We start from the raw sequence: 17,373 nt of genomic DNA, 5'->3' as shown, positions 1-17,373 counted from the left end.
GAGGAAGCCCATCACACACACACACACACACACACACACACACACACACTTAATACCTGGCTGTCAGTGTTTCCCTGCTTGGTCTTCTACTTTGTATTTTATGTTAGGATCCAGATTCCTCCCCCACCTCAGGTCCTAACACAAATTCTTTAGGTCTTGTATGGTTTGGCTCAGACAGTATTGCTGTAGGTTTGGAGGGGTGAGTCTGTATGATACCCTGAGTTCCTTGGAATTCTTAGGGTCTAGTATCTAGTAAGAGTTAAAAGCAGATAGAGGATTATATGGTTAAACCAATGGTCATTGCTGGCCACTTAAGTACCTTCATCAGCATAGCCAAAGAAGTTGCTCTGTGCCATAGGGCTTTCCCCCTCTCACCTAACTGCCAGCTGGAGAGAATTTTAGGAGAGTGTGTTGTGAGTGTGCTGAGCAGAAAGCAGGCTGAGAAGCTGGAGAGGCAGAGACATGCTTGATCTATGCTGGATCCTGTTGTTGTCACCCGTCTTTCTTGGGAGACAATGGATCAAAAGCTGTGACTAATCAAGAAGCAAGATCTGTTGGGGTGTTAATGCTGAGAGCCCTTCCATCTTAGCTAGGGTTGCCACGTGTCCTGTGTAATACAGGATTGTCCCATACTGCAATGTAAAATGCTAAGTCCTGTATTGATGCAGTTTTGTCCTGTATTGATGCAATTTTGTCCTGTATTTCAGGTCTCCCCCCCCCCCCCCGTGCCAAGTTAGGGATCCTCTCCAAATGCAGGTGTTTGAAAGGGTGTGTGAAAGGTCATGTATTTAAGCTCTGGGGAGCCAAGCACAGACAGAGTTACAAATTTGTGTGTGTGTGTATGTGACAAATTCTAGAGGGGCCATCCTGTTAGAATGCATGGATTGTAATGGATTGCTTTGAAGTCACTTCAGCACAAGATGGAAGCAATAATAATTGTTTGTTAATTATTAGGGTTGCCATACATCTGGAATTTCCCAGACATAGCCGGGATTCAGCTGTCGGAAACTATTTGGGCAGGAATCGCTGAGATGTCCGGGAAAATCCAGACATATGACAACCTGTGTTGGTAGTGTAGATTTGGGCGAATTTCCATCCAATTTTGTCTCCAGTCCTGCTGACCACTGATGAGTGGCCCCCAAGAAGGAGAGCAAATGAGGGAATATGGCCCTCCTCCATTGTGCTTTAAAGTTAGCTTATGAAGGTTAGCTGACAATAAACTGAATAATACCAAATTTGAGAGGGCACCATTGGCTCCCTTGGTCTGCCCTAGATTGCTAAAAAGTGAAAACTTCTGGTACCAGGTAAGGAAAGTCATCAGAGACTGCCTAATAGGGGCTCTAGTTTGGGACACCTTCTCTTGGTGCTGTGCCTAACTGCAGTGTTTTTTCATCATGCTTCTTTCTGTGTGAGGACATGACAAGAGACAGGTGGCACTTCAGGTCATTTATTTATTTCTCTTTATTAGCTGTTCTCTGTTGTTCAGCTCTGGCCTCATCATAATGACAAAGCATTTGGGGAAAAAGATACAGCTCAGCAGTCCAGCCCCAGAGGCCAAGATGGAGAAGATCTCTACTGCCACCATGTATTTCCCCTTAGTGCTCAGGTAGGTTGGAACGAAGGATACCCAAACACTGCAGAAAACCAACATGCTGAAGGTGATAAACTTGGCTTCGTTGAAAGCATCTGGAAGCTTCCTGGCTAGGAAAGCCAAAGTGAAGCTGATGACAGCTAGCAAACCCATAAAGGCCAGTAGACAGTAGAAGAAGGTGGCATAGCCTTCATTACATTCCACTATGACCTCACCTGCCAATGAGTGCATGTCAAAATCTGGGAAGGGGGGAGCCGATCCCAGCCATGCTGTCGAAATGCCAACTTGAACAAGGGAGCAACAAAGAACAATGGAAGTTGCTAGCCTTTTCCCCACCCATTTGCTCATCCTGGAACCTGGTTTAGTGGCCAAGAAGGCCAGAAGCACTGTCATGGTTTTGGCCAAGACGGATGAAACAGCCACAGAGAAGGTGATGCTGAATGATGTTTGCCTGAGCATGCAAATCACTCTCCCAGGTTGGCCAATGAACAGCAGCGGACAGAGGAAACAGAGCAGGAGGGAGATGAGGAGAGTGTAGCTGAGGCTCCGGTTATTGGCTTTGACAATGGGCGTGTCCCGGTGTTTAATAAAAGTTCCCAACACTAAGGAAGTTACCAGGGAAAAAGAGATGGCAAACAAAGCCACGCTGATCCCCAAAGGTTCTTCGTAAGAGAGGAAACTTACAACCTTAGGGATGCATCGATTTTGAGCCTCGTTTGGATGCTGATCTTCAGAGCACTGGAAACATGAGTCCGTGTCTGAGAAAAGGAGGAGTTGAAAAGTCTCAGTGACAATTCATATATTTACATATTTGTAGAGGTGACCAGCGACTTCTCTGGTTGCTACAAGCATAACTGTAGGGTGACTGGGATAGGGTGGGAATTCCTGCCTTCCCCTCCAGAAGGTGCTAGTAGGGAGCAATGACCACTTGGTGACCTCTGCACAAACTCATGCTTGCTAACTTGATAGATACCTTGTTAAATCCAGCAGGATACCATGCCAGAAGAACTATCCAATTGCCAGTGGTGTGCTTACACTGGTTGATTTGTAAAATCCATATAGAAAGAAATCTTGAAGTGGTTTACATGAAATATAATCAGGATGAGGAGGAATCAAGTCATATTAAAATACAGCAACAATAAAATAAAACTTCTTAAATGAAAACAGAAAGTCAATATTTAAAAGTAAGGGGACCCCTGACCATTAGGTCCAGTCGTGACCGACTCTGGGGTTGCGGCGCTCATCTCACTTTATTGGCCAAGGGAGCCGGCGTACAGCTTCCAGGTAATGTGGCCAGCATGACTAAGCCGCTTCTGGGAAACCAGAGCAGCGCATGGAAACGCTGTTTACCTTCCTGCTGGAGCGGTACCTATTTATCTACTTGCCCTTTGAGGTGCTTTCGAACTGCTAGGTTGGCAGGAGCAGGGACTGAACAACGGGAGCTCACCCCGTCGCGGGGATTCAAAACCTTAGATTTAAAAAAAAGTTTGAAAAGAAGGAATCTGACTCCAGGAAAGCCTCCCAGTTGAACGACGTGGCCCAGGGAGAGAGGGAAAAATAGTGGAAGTGAACAACTGGCTTCGCAAATGGTGTAAACAGGAACGGTTTGGATTCTTAGATCACGGAATGCAGTTTCTTGAAGATGGACTTCTGGCAAGCGATGGGCTGCACCTCACAACGGTTGGGAGGAATGTTTTTGCAAAAAATCTCAGAAACCTCATCAGGAGGGCTTTAAACTGACTAATGTGGGGGAGGGAGACAGTGCTCCTGAAGGTAGGAGTCTATCAATTGATGAAGATGATCATCCAAATGTCATAGACCGAATGGAGCAAACAGCACGCAGACCTAGTGGTGGGAGGAAAAAATCCTTAAATAAGAGACACGGGGGAATGATTAATGGACTTCAATGTCTGTACACTAATGCGCAAAGTATGGGAAATAAACAAGATGAGCTTGAGCTCTTGGTACAGCAAACTAAATATGACATAATAGGAATCACTGAAACCTGGTGGGATAAGTCCCACGATTGGAATGTAATAATGGAGGGATACAATCTATTTCAGAGAAACAGACCAGACAAGAAAGGAGGAGGAGTGGCGTTATATGTCAGGGATGTGTATACCTGTGAAGAGATCCAAGATTTAGAACCTCAAAGCCAAAGTGAGAGCATTTGGGTCAAAATTAAGGGAGAGAAGAATAACAGTGACCTCATTGTGGGAGTTTACTATAGATCCCCAAGCCAAACGGAGGACATAGATGATGCCTTCCTGGAACAGATGGCCAAGCATGCAAAAGGAAGGGAGATAGTAGTAATGGGGGACTTCAATTACCCGGATATTTGTTGGATGTCAAACTCAGCCAAGAGCATAAGGTCAAACAGATTCCTCACTGGCCTTGCAGACAACTTCATTGTCCAGAAAGTGGGAGAAGCAACAAGAGGAACAGCCATTTTAGATCTGGTCCTAACCAATGTTGATGACCTAGTTAGTGGGGTAGAAGTGGAAGGATCATTAGGCGCGAGTGATCATGCTCTTCTGAAGTTTACTATACAGCGGAAAGGAGCAGCCAAGCATACTAGGACACAATTTCTCGACTTTAAGAAAGCCGACTTCATAAAACTTAGGGAAGTGCTTGGTGAGATCCCATGGACAGTAATACTAAAAGGAAAGGGAGTTCATGATGGCTGGGAGTTTGTTAAGAGGGAGATAGTAAAAGCACAACTTCAGGCAATACCAATGAGACGGAAACATGGAAGGTGCCTAAAGAAGCCAGGGTGGCTATCTAAAGAACTTTTAACTGAGTTAAGATTAAAAAAGGATGTGTACAAAAAATGGAAAAGGGGGGAAACCACCAAAGAGGAATTCAAACAAATAGCCAGCACGTGTAGACACAAAGTCAGAAAAGCTAAAGCACAGAATGAACTCAGGCTTGCTAGAGAGGTTAAAAGCAACAAAAAAGGCTTTTATGGGTATGTTCGTAGCAAAAGGAAGAACAAAGAAACAGTGGGGTCACTCAGAGGAGAAGATGGTGAAATGCAAACAGGGGACACAGAAAGGGCTGAACTCCTCAATGCCTTCTTTGCCTCAGTCTTCTCCGATAAAGAAAACAATGCCCGACCTGAAGAATTTGGAGCAAATGATTCAGCAGAGGAAACACAGCCCAGAATAACTAAGGAGATAGTACAAGAATACTTGGCTAGTCTAGATGTATTCAAGTCTCCAGGGCCAGATGAACTGCATCCAAGAGTATTAAAAGAACTGGCAGATGTGATCTCAGAACCACTGGCAGTCATCTTTGAGAATTCCTGGAGAACAGGCGAAGTCCCGGCAGACTGGAGGAGGGCAAATGTTGTCCCTATTTTCAAAAAGGGGAAAAGAGAGGACCCAAATAATTACCGCCCAGTCAGTCTGACATCAATACCAGGGAAGATTCTGGAGCAGATCATTAAGCAAACAGTCTGTGAGCACCTAGAAAGGAATGCTGTGATCACCAATAGTCAGCATGGATTTCTGAAAAATAAGTCATGTCAGACTAACCTGATCTCGTTTTTTGACAGAATTACAAGCCTGGTAGATGAAGGGAATGCAGTGGATGTAGCCTACCTTGATTTCAGCAAGGCATTTGACAAGGTGCCCCATGATATTCTTGTAAAGAAGCTGGTAAAATGCGGTCTTGACTATGCTACCACTCAGTGGATTTGTAACTGGCTGACTGACCGAACCCAAAGGGTGCTCATCAATGGTTCCTCTTCATCCTGGAGAAGAGTGACTAGTGGGGTGCCACAGGGTTCTGTCTTGGGCCCGGTCTTATTCAACATCTTTATCAACGACTTGGATGATGGACTCAAGGGCATCCTGATCAAATTTGCAGATGACACCAAACTGGGAGGGGTGGCTAACACCCCAGAGGACAGGATCACACTTCAAAACGACCTTGACAGATTAGAGAACTGGGCCAAAACAAACAAGATGAATTTTAACAGGGAGAAATGTAAAGTATTGCACTTGGGCAAAAAAAATGAGAGGCACAAATACAAGATGGGTGACACCTGGCTTGAGAGCACTACATGTGAAAAGGATCTAGGAGTCTTGGTTGACCACAAACTTGACATGAGCCAACAGTGTGACGCGGCAGCTAAAAAAGCCAATGCAATTCTGGGCTGCATCAATAGGAGTATAGCATCTAGATCAAGGGAAGTAATAGTGCCACTGTATTCTGCTCTGGTCAGACCTCACCTGGAGTACTGTGTCCAGTTCTGGGCACCACAGTTCAAGAAGGACATTGACAAACTGGAATGTGTCCAGAGGAGGGCAACCAAAATGGTCAAAGGCCTGGAAACGATGCCTTATGAGGAACGGCTAAGGGAGCTGGACATGTTTACCCTGGAGAAGAGGAGGTTAAGGGGTGATATGATAGCCATGTTCAAATATATAAAAGGATGTCACATAGAGGAGGGAGAAAGGTTGTTTTCTGCTGCTCCAGAGAAGCGGACACGGAGCAATGGATCCAAACTACAAGAAAGAAGATTCCACCTAAACATTAGGAAGAACTTCCTTACAGTAAGAGCTGTTCGACAGTGGAATTTGCTGCCAAGGAGTGTGGTGGAGTCTCCTTCTTTGGAGGTCTTTAAGCAGAGGCTTGACAACCATATGTCAGGAGTGCTCTGATGGTGTTTCCTGCTTGGCAGGGGGTTGGACTCGATGGCCCTTGTGGTCTCTTCCAACTCTATGATTCTATGATTCTATGATTCTATGATTCTATGTAAGCATATGTGCTTTCAAAGAGGCATTTAAAGCTGGTTACTGTAGCTGCCTCTCAAACCACTCAGGGGAGGGTACTAGGGTGGGTGCTGCCCCCAAGAAAGTCCACTTACGTGTTGCCACCAAGCAGAGCTGGCCCAGCCATTAGGCAGGGTGAGGCCGCTCCATTTGGTGGTAGTAGACCCCCAGGTGGCACTTCTATGGGTGCCCCACTTGTCTCACTGCCTTTGCTAGCAGCGGAAAACGCCACCACCATTGGTGCCTATTTTGGGCCATATTGCATCCATTTGGGGTGAGATCTCACGCAAACTGGTGCTGCTTGGAAGGGCACACAGCAGCAGTAGAGCGGGCGGTGTTGGCAGCACTTCCCGCTTCACCTCTAGTGGCAAAAGAGGACACTACACTCCAACCACCAAGTGACAATCAGCTGCTTGTGGAATAGCCAGCATGGTTTCCTTGGAAGATCTTAAGGCTGAACTTGGTCTGACTGGCCCTTTAGGTGTTGCTGGACTACAACACCCATCACCCCTGGCCATTGGCTGTGCTGGCTGGGCCAGATGGGAGTTGGAGTCCAGGAGGATCTGGAGGTTCCCCATCCCTGCCTTACCACATGTCTTCTCACAATGGTGGTTCTGATTTGACAGGTGGGAATTCTGGGGTTGAGGAACAGTGGCTCTCTCTATCCAGAGGTGAGATCTGACTGCCTGTTCAAAGTTCAACTCTCATTTCTCCGGACCTCTTTGGTTCTCACTTTTCATTTGCTTGAGAATACCGTGCTCTTTGTCACTTACCCTCCAGAGCTGAAATCTTCCCTTCTTGGCATGGAGAACAGGTGTAGCAGCAAGATGGTGCACCCTCCTTTGTGATCTTCTGATAACCAGGCTGGCAGCAGTCATTGCACACCGAGACGGGGGGCACCTGTCCATAAACGACAGAAGACTGGGGAAGATGGTATTTTGTTTTCACCAGCGGGTGTTTATTGTTTTTTAAAAAAACATTTTTATTAAAGATTTCTTGGTTTACAAAAGTATATGCAATGTCTCTTTTTTCATGTTACATTTTCTACAGATCAGTTTCATTTGCTGAGACATTAGTGGTACATTAGGAAGAAAAGGGGGAAAGAGGTGGAGGGGGGAATGGTGGGTGGGGTGAGGTGGCAATGCTTCTATTCTACGTGGTGTATGTGTGGGGTTTTGTGTCAGTGTCGCTTCTGCAGGTTCTCTTTACTATTCGCTTGTATTCCTTTGGTGGTGAGAGAGGTTAAGCAAGTGAACTGCTGCTATGAAATGATGGCATTTTATGTTTTCTGGTTGGCAGGTCAAATTGTCATTTCCCCACTCCTAGCAGGCCAAATGGGACAGGGTTACTGTCCATCTGTCAATCAAATGTGGGTGCGACTGTCCATCTGTCAATCATCTAACATCATAGCGATATCAGATGCTGATGCTGCTTGTCGGGACTATGAAGTACAACACAGGGATGTTTGAAACCCTTTTGCAAACAGCCTCACTCTGCTCCTTTAAACCTCCTAATTATTATTTCTAATCCTTATTGATGCTTTTGAATTATGGTGCTGGAGGAGACTCTTGAGAGTCCCATGGACTGCAAGAAGATCAAATGCATCCATTCTTAAGGAAATCAGCCCTGAGTGCTCACTGGAAGGACAGATCGTGAAGCTGAGGCTCCAGTACTTTGGCCACCTCATGAGAAGAGAAGACTCCCTGGAAAAGACCCTGATGTTGGGAAAGATGGAGGGCACAAGGAGAAGGGGACGACAGAGGACGAGATGGCTGGACAGTGTTCTCGAAGCTACCAGCATGAGTTTGACCAAACTGCGGGAGGGAGTGGAAGACAGGAGTGCCTGGCGTGCTCTGGTCCATGGGGTCACAAAGAGTCGGACACTACTAAATGACTAAACAACAGCAACAATCCTTATTACCTTGTAGTTCTCTTCATGATCATCACTGCTAGTTGCCACCACAACATTCTGTCCTACTTAATTTCAAAAACAAAAACAAAAACAAAAAACCAACAAAAAATATTTACCTGGCAAAGCATGAATAAATGCTTCATTTCACTCACTTTAAAACTGTTGTCCACCCATTTTACTCTGTAATTCTCTACTCATTGACCTGAGAATGAGCCACATTGAACTTGGACTTAAATCTGAATAGATTCATAGATTGTGCTGCTGGTGGATAACCTTTATTTTCATATTAGAGAGGGAGTGTAGCTATTGTCTTACTTTGGTGAATTCTCCATGCCACTGGATTTTTTCCTCATCAATGGTGAACACTTTCTCTGGAGGAGCCTGAGGATCCAGACGTCCTACTTTGACCCTGACATAGGATTGATTTGGGAAAGTGATCAAGTTGGTAACATCAAAACCAGCTTCTAATTCTCCACGTTCATTAAATCTAATTTCATCTCCAACACTGTTGTTGAATGAGATCCTCTGAAGAAATGAGTGGAGCTTCGCACGAGAGAATTGAAGAACCTTTTAAGTCTTGAAACACACTCAATGATATATTTCCCCCCAGATAATTTTGTAACAAGGCATGCTAGTCATAGGAGTGGGCAATTCAGTTTAATTTGGATTTTAATGCGAACCTCCCTAAATCACACTTCCTAAAATAACATGTGATTCAAAACACAGCTTTTCTTCTAAATTTGCTCTTCCTTGAATTTTGCAATGCGGTTCATCCCATAATGTGTGCACATTAGGGGAAAGTATGTGCAAAAATGAATATATTTGTGTACATTACATACAGAATGCATTCTGTCAGGGGAAATCATTCGCAAAAAAAGGGGGAAGAAGAAGAAGAAGAAGAGTTTGGATTTGATATCCCGCTTTATCACTACCCGAAGGAGTCTCAAAGCGGCTAACATTCTCCTTTCCCTTCCTCCCCCACAACAAACACTCTGTGAGGTGAGTGAGGCTGAGAGACTTCAGAGAAGTGTGACTGGCCCAAGGTCACCCAGCAGCTGCAAGTGGAGGAGCGGGGAATCAAACCCGGTTCACCAGATTATGAGTCTACCGCTCTTAACCACTACACCACACTGGGAGATGCATGCTATAATGCTGATGAACTTTCATGAAGACTTTTTTATTATTGCAAACTGATGGTGAATGGAACCTAAGACTGGAAAAATGTGCATCTGAGAAAAGGTGAAATTGATGGATTCTCCCATCCCTAAGCTGAACATTTCACACCAAACCACATGACATTCAGGGACACTGGGGGACACATTACCTTCCAGGGTTCCATATTTAGATGTGTCAGGCTACCTTCATATTTCATTGCTCTGTGACTGGATCTAGAGCTGTACATACTATGTATAGCACGTGCCAGGGCATAGACTGTATTGTAGATACTGTAGCTGTGGCCAGTCATGCTCATTTCAAAATAAGGTGCAGGAAGATTCTCCAGACTCTCTTCTCCGGTACATGTGTCAGTGATGTTTGGTGACTCAGAGGAGTTTGAAACAGAGCAAATAAATGCTTGTTCCCATAAATCCTTGATAAAACCATCTCCGTATGCATAATAAGGGTTTGCACCCTGAACAAATTCTTGGAAGCCTTGAACTTCCATAGAGTGAATTGTGAAAGAGATTGAACCATGGAACATTTGTATATCAAGAAACCTTTGGAAAGGACTAAATGTGAAATCGATTTGGGCTGTTGTAATCCACACCTTTCCTGCAGAATACATCTCTACAGAATCAGAAAGTATTAGAGGAATAAACTCCATTGTCAACCACACAATAGTTGCCACCGCCTGCATGGTGGTAGATTCTCCATATACAACAATAGCATTGACTTTGCTTTTCATGAAAAGTGGGGTATTATTAAAAATGTGCTCGAAAATTTTTTGTATGCTGGCCATCCTCATATACTTTTTAATTCTTTCTGTGAAGGCCAGACAGATTCTTAAATGGGAAAGAACTGGTTCCAAAGCATCCAAGAAATGTTCTCCACTGTCGTCATCTATAGTGATGAGGCCTACCCATCTCCACCCAAAATGCAAAAGTAGGTGGGCAATTCCCTGATATTGAAGTGCTTCATTGGGAGCCATGAGGTAAAAGGAAGGAAAATGAGATTCGCCACTCACTCCTGGTTCAAATGAGCCATATGACAGCTGGGCAGGGAGGAAAGGGGAGATGGCAGAAATTTCAGAGGTGAAATAGAAGAAGCACCTCATCACATATTATACTTTTGATTATTTATTTATTCTTATTACTCTATTTTTTAAATAGAGCCACAAAATGATGTGGAGGCTCTATTTGGTGATGCCAAAATGGCTGCATTCACACACAGGAAGGAGATAGTAGCAGGCTTGGATAGACTCTGTCAGTGCATGCAGGAACCAGGCCCTGTGACTGGTAGGGCTTTGCAGGACTGGGGTCTTCCTGAGTTTGGCCTGGAAGGGCAAGGCGTGGCTGCACAGGTGAGGCTTGACAGAAGACTCATAGCACCTGGTGGCAAGGGCTGGGAGGGGTATATAAGACAAGCATTTCCCTCTGGCTCTTTACCACAGCAACACACTACCCACCTAACTGTGCTTCGGCTTCCTGACTCCTGGTTTCCTGACTCTTGGACCTTTGGCGTCCTGACTCCTGGTTTTCTGATTCGTGGACTCTTGGCTTCCTGACCCCTGGACTGCTGACCCTGGACTGCTGATTCCTGCTTCCTGACGTACCAAGCCGGGACTCCGACTGCCTGTAACCTGGACCGTGACAGACTCCAAGGTTTACAAAAGAACAAAAACCTTCAGGAAAAGACATGTGATGGTGGGAAGGAGGAGCTTATCGTGTTCTGGCTCCCACATTGTTCCAGGAGTTGCAGAGCAGAATGCATACAACCCTGGAATTATTATTATCTGTTATACGTACTCTAGAGTAAGCATGCATACTGCAGCCTAAGTTAACATCAGGACAGCAAATTTCAGTTTGCCATGAACCTCTGTCAGATAAAGCAGGCAAGGCAGTTTTCTGGGATGAATATGAATATTAAACGGGCAGCCTTGAGATCCCCCTTATAAAGAGACACATGCTCAAAGCTCCATTTTGTACCTCTCTGCAAATATCTCATTTTCTCTCAAACCCCACCCAGCATTATTCTTCCTCCTGCTTCTAATTAATGAGCATGCTACCAGAAAGAAAAGGGAAGGATATGAGATCAGGGGAAATCCCCACAGCCGAATGCCCTACCTGGGGGATCTTGTAAAGGCTCAAGACCTTTGCCATGTGTGCGGTCGTAGCAGAGCTAAGTCCTCCGATGACAGCCACAAGCTTTTTCTGGATGCCACAGTTATAGTTCGGGAAGAACTGGAGTGAGTTGCAGAGCAGGTCCAACGTGGCCCGGTAGGTATTCCTTGCAATGGAATTGCTGTCATAGATGTGGAAGCCAAGAGTGACATTAAGCAAGATGCTGGGATTTTCATTGATCTCTTCTACAGCAAAAACCATGGCCAGGATGTGCTGGTAGAACTTTGTCACCACTCTGTAAATAAAGCCATACAATAATTCACCATGGTATCACAGAAATGGTTCATTGTGCCTCTAATACACCCTTTGCCAGCCTGATGCCCTCTGGATGCTTTGGACTACAGCTCCCATCAGCCTCATATAGTATGGTCAGTGGACAAGGATGGTGGCAGTTGTGGTCTGGAGGGCACCAGGTTGGGGAAGGGTGCTGTAAGAGATTCAGATGCCTGAACATAAGGAGGTGATGAAATGTAGGAGCATCGTTGAAAATGAGGGAAAGTGACAGTGGTCATCTCCTGCTCAGTTATGCCCATATAGTTGCATAGTGTGTGCCGTACTGTGTGCTTTTGTGCAGTAAGAAATGACAAATATTATTTATAGTGGAGTTTGCTTAAAAATAATAATCCCTGCCTCCTTCTCCTTATTTTGAGATTTGCCAAGACTGCATCCCTAAATGGGAAGAATCCCAAAACATGTGTTGCATTCAAAAAGTCCACTCCCTAACATCTCCAGTCTTAACAGCATTGCAATTTTCTGTTATCATAAGGCACCTTGAATATCTGCTGTTGGGCAGAAATATGACACTTTCTACTGACTAAATAATCAAAGGAGTGGTTACTGATTTTCCATGCATATTTTTTTTGAAACCCCAACTGGAAATGGGATAGCCCCAACCTACTGGATCTAGATTTCTTTGTGGGCAGGGGGAGAAAAAATAAAAATACGAATTTTTATACGTATTTTTATACGTATTATAAAATACGAAAAGAGAGCAGTCAGTGTAATCCTTAAGAAAAGCTTTTATAAGTTATTGTTCTTAACACCATCAAGTCATGACCATATATAGCGAGTGATGCCTATAGGAGGTGCAAAGAAGCAAATGCCAGGTTGTAGCATATTCTGGATGTATCCTAAAATCAGAATATATATATATTTTTTGGAGGGGAATACAATAACTGACATTAAAGTAACAACAAGTTCTATCTTACCAATGGACCCTCTAACTTTGTTATTTGGATATGATAAAGATCTTGCACTAATAGAGGATTAGGTATTGTCACGATAAGGTTCAGCATAACGTAAACCCTTTTTCATTACTCAGAACTTCAATGTGCTCTATTTGATTTTGGTACATAGGTGACAGCAGAGGTGAGGCAGGTTGGGGAAATGCTACCCCTCTCCAAACAAACAAACAAACAAACAAGCTGAATTCTCCCTCCCACTCACCTTCCTCTATTGCTGGGCTCCTGTCATTAACATATACTGCTATTTTTTTCTTTCAGAAATATTAATATGGGGGGACGGGGACTCACACACCTAGAAATACACCGTACTTTTCCATGTAAAAGATGAGGTGGTTTTTTTTTTACTGTAAAATAATGTTTAAAAAACAGGGCTTGTCTTATGCACAGATAGTGCTTGGGGGGGGGGGGATGAGTGATTGGTTGCAGCCGTGAGCAGGAGCTTGTCAGCGGCGATTTTGTTAGTGATTGGTGGCTGTGTCAAGTGCTGCTTTTTATTGGCTGGTGCTGCGGAAATTGGGTGGGTGATTGGTTGCTGCGGCAAGGGTTGCTTAGGATTGGCTGCCTCTTCAGCAAGTGGGCGTGCGATTGCCGTCTGCTGTTTGTGAGCGGGCAGGCACATGTTGGCTTCATCAACGCAAGAGTGATTGTCAGCATTTTTCATTCGGGTTAGTGATTTTCAGCATTCCCCCACCCCCGAAAAAAGCTCAACAACTCTGGGCCTTCTTAAATTTGTGTCCCCCAAAATAGGGGACGTCTTATACATGGGGGCGCATTATACATGGAAAAATACAGTACTTTTCTGGTCCCACCACTGATTTGTTATGGAAACCTGTTCTTTGATTTCAGTCCTGAATATGTTTTCTTCTCTTTTGACACTTGTTAATTTATTCATGTTTTTCTTTATTCTATATCCTTATTTTTTAATAATAATAATAATAATGAAGAAGAAGAAGAAGAAGAAGAAGAAAGAAGAATCCTTACAATGGAAATTTAACCCAGTCTTTAGAAGGGTGTTCCTTGAAGGACACGCTGGGCAAAATGTAAACTGTGTGAGAGGCAATCCCACCAATGAGGATTTCGCCAGGTTGGTACCACTCCGATGGGACATGAATGGGATTGTTTCCGGCACACTTCAAAGAGTGTCCTTTGTGCACCATCTGAGAGAGCAGCAGCAGCAACAACAACATCATTGCAGAACCTCAGCTTCCTGGTGGTAAAGGCTCCTGTAAGATGTGGCATCTGTCTCTCAGGACAGCATCACGCTGGATTGAAATTACATGGCTCGGAGGACAGCTGATTCTGCCAATACATGTATTAAAGTGGCATGTATGTGCTTTACTTTGAGCATCAACTGGAGAACAGAAGCACACATTGGATACTAATCTAGTGACACTTATCTGAAGCATGACCTGTCCTACTTAAAGGAGAAACTGCCCAGTTCAGACAGACAGAGCTCTGGAACCATAGCTCTAAGTGACACTGTTGGGGGTTTATATAACAATTTCAGATTTGTTTTCAGACAATTTCTTATGTGCTGTAAGCCAGATGGATGGGGTATAAATAATAAAATTGTTTCTTCCTTTTTTCCCTTTTCTTTTAGAGACGTCTGGGGCTTTGTCCAGGCAAATAAATGACAATGATTTGGATAATTACAGGGGTGGTAATAGCTAACCCTGATGGTTATGTTTCACTTCCACTATCAGGCCCCGTCTGCACTATGTACGTAAAATTGTATCATATCACTATAAACAGTCACGGCTTCCCCCCAAAGAGTCCTGGGACATGTAGTTTGTTAAGGGTGCTGAGAGTTGTTCAGAGATTCCTGTTTCCTTCACAGAGCTACAATTCCCAGAGATCTTGTCAACCACAGAATTATTTGGGGGAAGATTGTTTCGAGTGGTGTAAGGTAAAGGTAAAGGGACCCCTGACCATTAGGTCCAGTCGTGGCCAACTCTGGGGTTGCAGCGCTCATCTTGCTTTATTGGCTGAGGGAGTTGGCATACAGCTCATGTGGCCAGCATGACTAAGCCGCTTTTGGTGAACCAGAGCAGCGCACGGAAACGCCATTTACCTTTCCGCTGGAGTGGTACCTATTTATCTACTTGCACTTTGACGTGCTTTCGAACTGCTAGGTTGGCAGGAGCAGGGACCGAGCAATGGGAGCTTACCCCATTCGAACCGCCGACCTTCTGATCGGCAAGTCCTAGGCTCTGTGGTTTAACCCACAGTGCCACCTGCATCCTTCGAGTGGTGCAGTACTGCTTTAGATCAGGCATAGGCAAACTCAGCCCTCCAGATGTTTTGAGACTACAATTCCCATCATCCCTGACCACTGGTCCTGTTAGCTAGGGTTGATGGGATTTGTCGTCCCAAAACATCTGGAGGGCCGAGTTTGCATATGCCTGGCTTTAGATGCATAGTGCAGGTTTGGCCTCAGAGGCCGTATGCCTCTGAATGACAGTTGCTGTGAATCACAGGCAAGGAGAATGCTGTGGTGCTCGTTTCCTGCTTGCACGCTTCCCACAGGCATCTGGATAGTCATTGTGAGAACAGAAAGCAGAACTAGATGGGTAGTTGGCCTCATCCAACAAGGCTTTGTATTGTTCTTAAAGGTAAAGGTAAAGGTAAAGGTAAAGGGACTCCTGACCAATAGGTCCAGTCGCGGACGACTCTGGGGTTGCGGCGCTCATCTCGCTTTATTGGCTGAGGGAGCCGGCGTACAGCTTCCGGGTACCACTGCAGCGGGAAGGTAAATGGTAATGTTCTTAGCTCTGCATTTTATTTTATTTTGTATTTTGGTGGCATTGTTGGTAGCAGAACCACTGAAAGAACATTGAAGGGCTAAAAGGAAATGCATCACTTTGAAAAAGAGAACACAGATTTGAATAGAAATATCTTGATTTATATGTCTAGAAACAGATCTAAGGGTCTTCTGGTGGTTCCCTCTCTTCAAGAAGTGAGGTTACAGGGAATCAGGCAAAGGACCTTCTCGGTAGTGGCAGCCACCCTGTGGAACACCATCTCATCAGATGTCAAAGAGATAAGTAATGATACAACCATTGGAAGACATCTGAAGATTTTAATGTTTAGTGTTTTATTATGTTTTTTCATATGCTGGAAGCCAGCCAGAGTGGCTGGGCAACCCAGTCAGATGGGTGGGACATAACAACAACAACAACAACAACAACAACAACAACAACAACAACAACACAGTCAAACCATGGTTGTCAAACGTAATCCGTTCCAGAAGCCCATTCGGCTTACGAAACGTTCGACAACAGAATCACTGCTTCTGATTCATTGCAGGAGCTTCCTGCACTCAAGCAGAAACCACGTCGGATGTTAGGCTTCCAGAAAACATCTGAAAACTGAAGAATTTACTTCCGGGTTTTACTTCCCTAACCGAATCATTCAAAAACGGAGCCGTTCAGGAGCCAAGGTTTGACTGTACAATGATTTAAATAGAAATACCACATCCTCCAACATGTCAGAGGAAAATTGGGATGTGCGTCTTTTGGTGTCACGCTGCCGAAGTTTTGTCAGTGTGCTGAGAGGGGCAGGGGGCAGACAGCAGCACACTGATTGGTGGATGAGAGTCAAGAAGAGGGATGGATATAAAAATAGGAAAAGGTGTACAGTGATAATACAACCTAAACTTCTGGTAAACAGCTAAAGACTCTGAATCTCTATGGCTCAGAACTGTGACACTCTGACTCTTAGCCAATTGATGATGAACCCCCGCCTCCTCCTTTACGGCACACTTTTGTGCTGAGACAGCAGAAAGCCAGTTTTTTTCTTTTAAAATCATTTTTTTTTCATTAAAAAATTTCAACATAAAATACAAAAAAGGCCAACCTAATCTAAAGAGAAGGAAAGAATAAAGACAGAGCCATAGAAAGCATTGAAGAAATGAATAAGATAACAAAGGGAGAAAAAATAACAGAAATAAAAGAAAAAAGTAAAAACTATCCATCTGTTAGTTAAATATACAATAGTTCTTCAAAACCATTAAATGTTCAGTCTAAATTAGTATTCAGATGCTCCCCCTCTGTTAGGTAATTTCCCAGTCTTTGATCCAGGGTGCTCCAGTTCATTATTTTTTTTCAGTGTGAAGTCCAAGTAAAATTCTCCAAATAATATTATAATAGTCTACAATAGTTCTCCTCTAGTCCCGCGTCACAATGTTACCTGCAATATTAGGAAACATTCAACCCGTCTTATTTCCTCCATGATTTCTTTACTGTGTTTATGTATCAGAGCACCAGTCCATAATTATTTGAGTATTATACAGCCCTTGATCCACACCCAAATCCATTTATCCTAGTCTCTTTTCATGCCAACCCTACTTATCCATCCTTACTTGAAAAATTCAAATTTCCAGTTTTTTGATCGGAGGCTGGGAGTGCCAGGAGTGGTGTTTGGTGTACTTCCACATTGGGGTGGGCAAGCATCAGGGAGAGGCAGGCAGGGGGCCAAGGAGAAGCACCCACGTTCTGTAGTTGTAATGGGA

At 44.3% G+C, this 17,373-nt stretch overlaps 1 protein-coding gene across 1 annotated transcript; it reads right to left on the bottom strand.

Moving 5' to 3' along the window:
* Positions 1-1,194: 1,194 nt before the first annotated feature.
* LOC310748539 (vomeronasal type-2 receptor 116-like) lies at positions 1,195-11,820 on the bottom strand (the record flags this gene model as incomplete). The annotated part of the gene is made up of 4 exons (XM_083584391.1): positions 1,195-2,349; positions 7,143-7,269; positions 8,597-8,824; positions 11,563-11,820. 4 exons carry the CDS (start codon positions 11,818-11,820, stop codon positions 1,448-1,450), a joined length of 1,515 nt encoding a protein of 504 aa, XP_083440517.1. The 3' UTR covers positions 1,195-1,447.
* Positions 11,821-17,373: the final 5,553 nt, after the last annotated feature.

This window comes from Podarcis filfolensis, assembly GCF_964270895.1.
Source record: "Podarcis filfolensis genome assembly, chromosome: 13".
In the NCBI taxonomy this organism is placed as follows: Eukaryota; Metazoa; Chordata; class Lepidosauria; order Squamata; family Lacertidae; genus Podarcis; species Podarcis filfolensis.
Note: the sequence above shows the minus strand (reverse complement) of the source record. Positions and strands in the feature narration are given on the sequence as shown.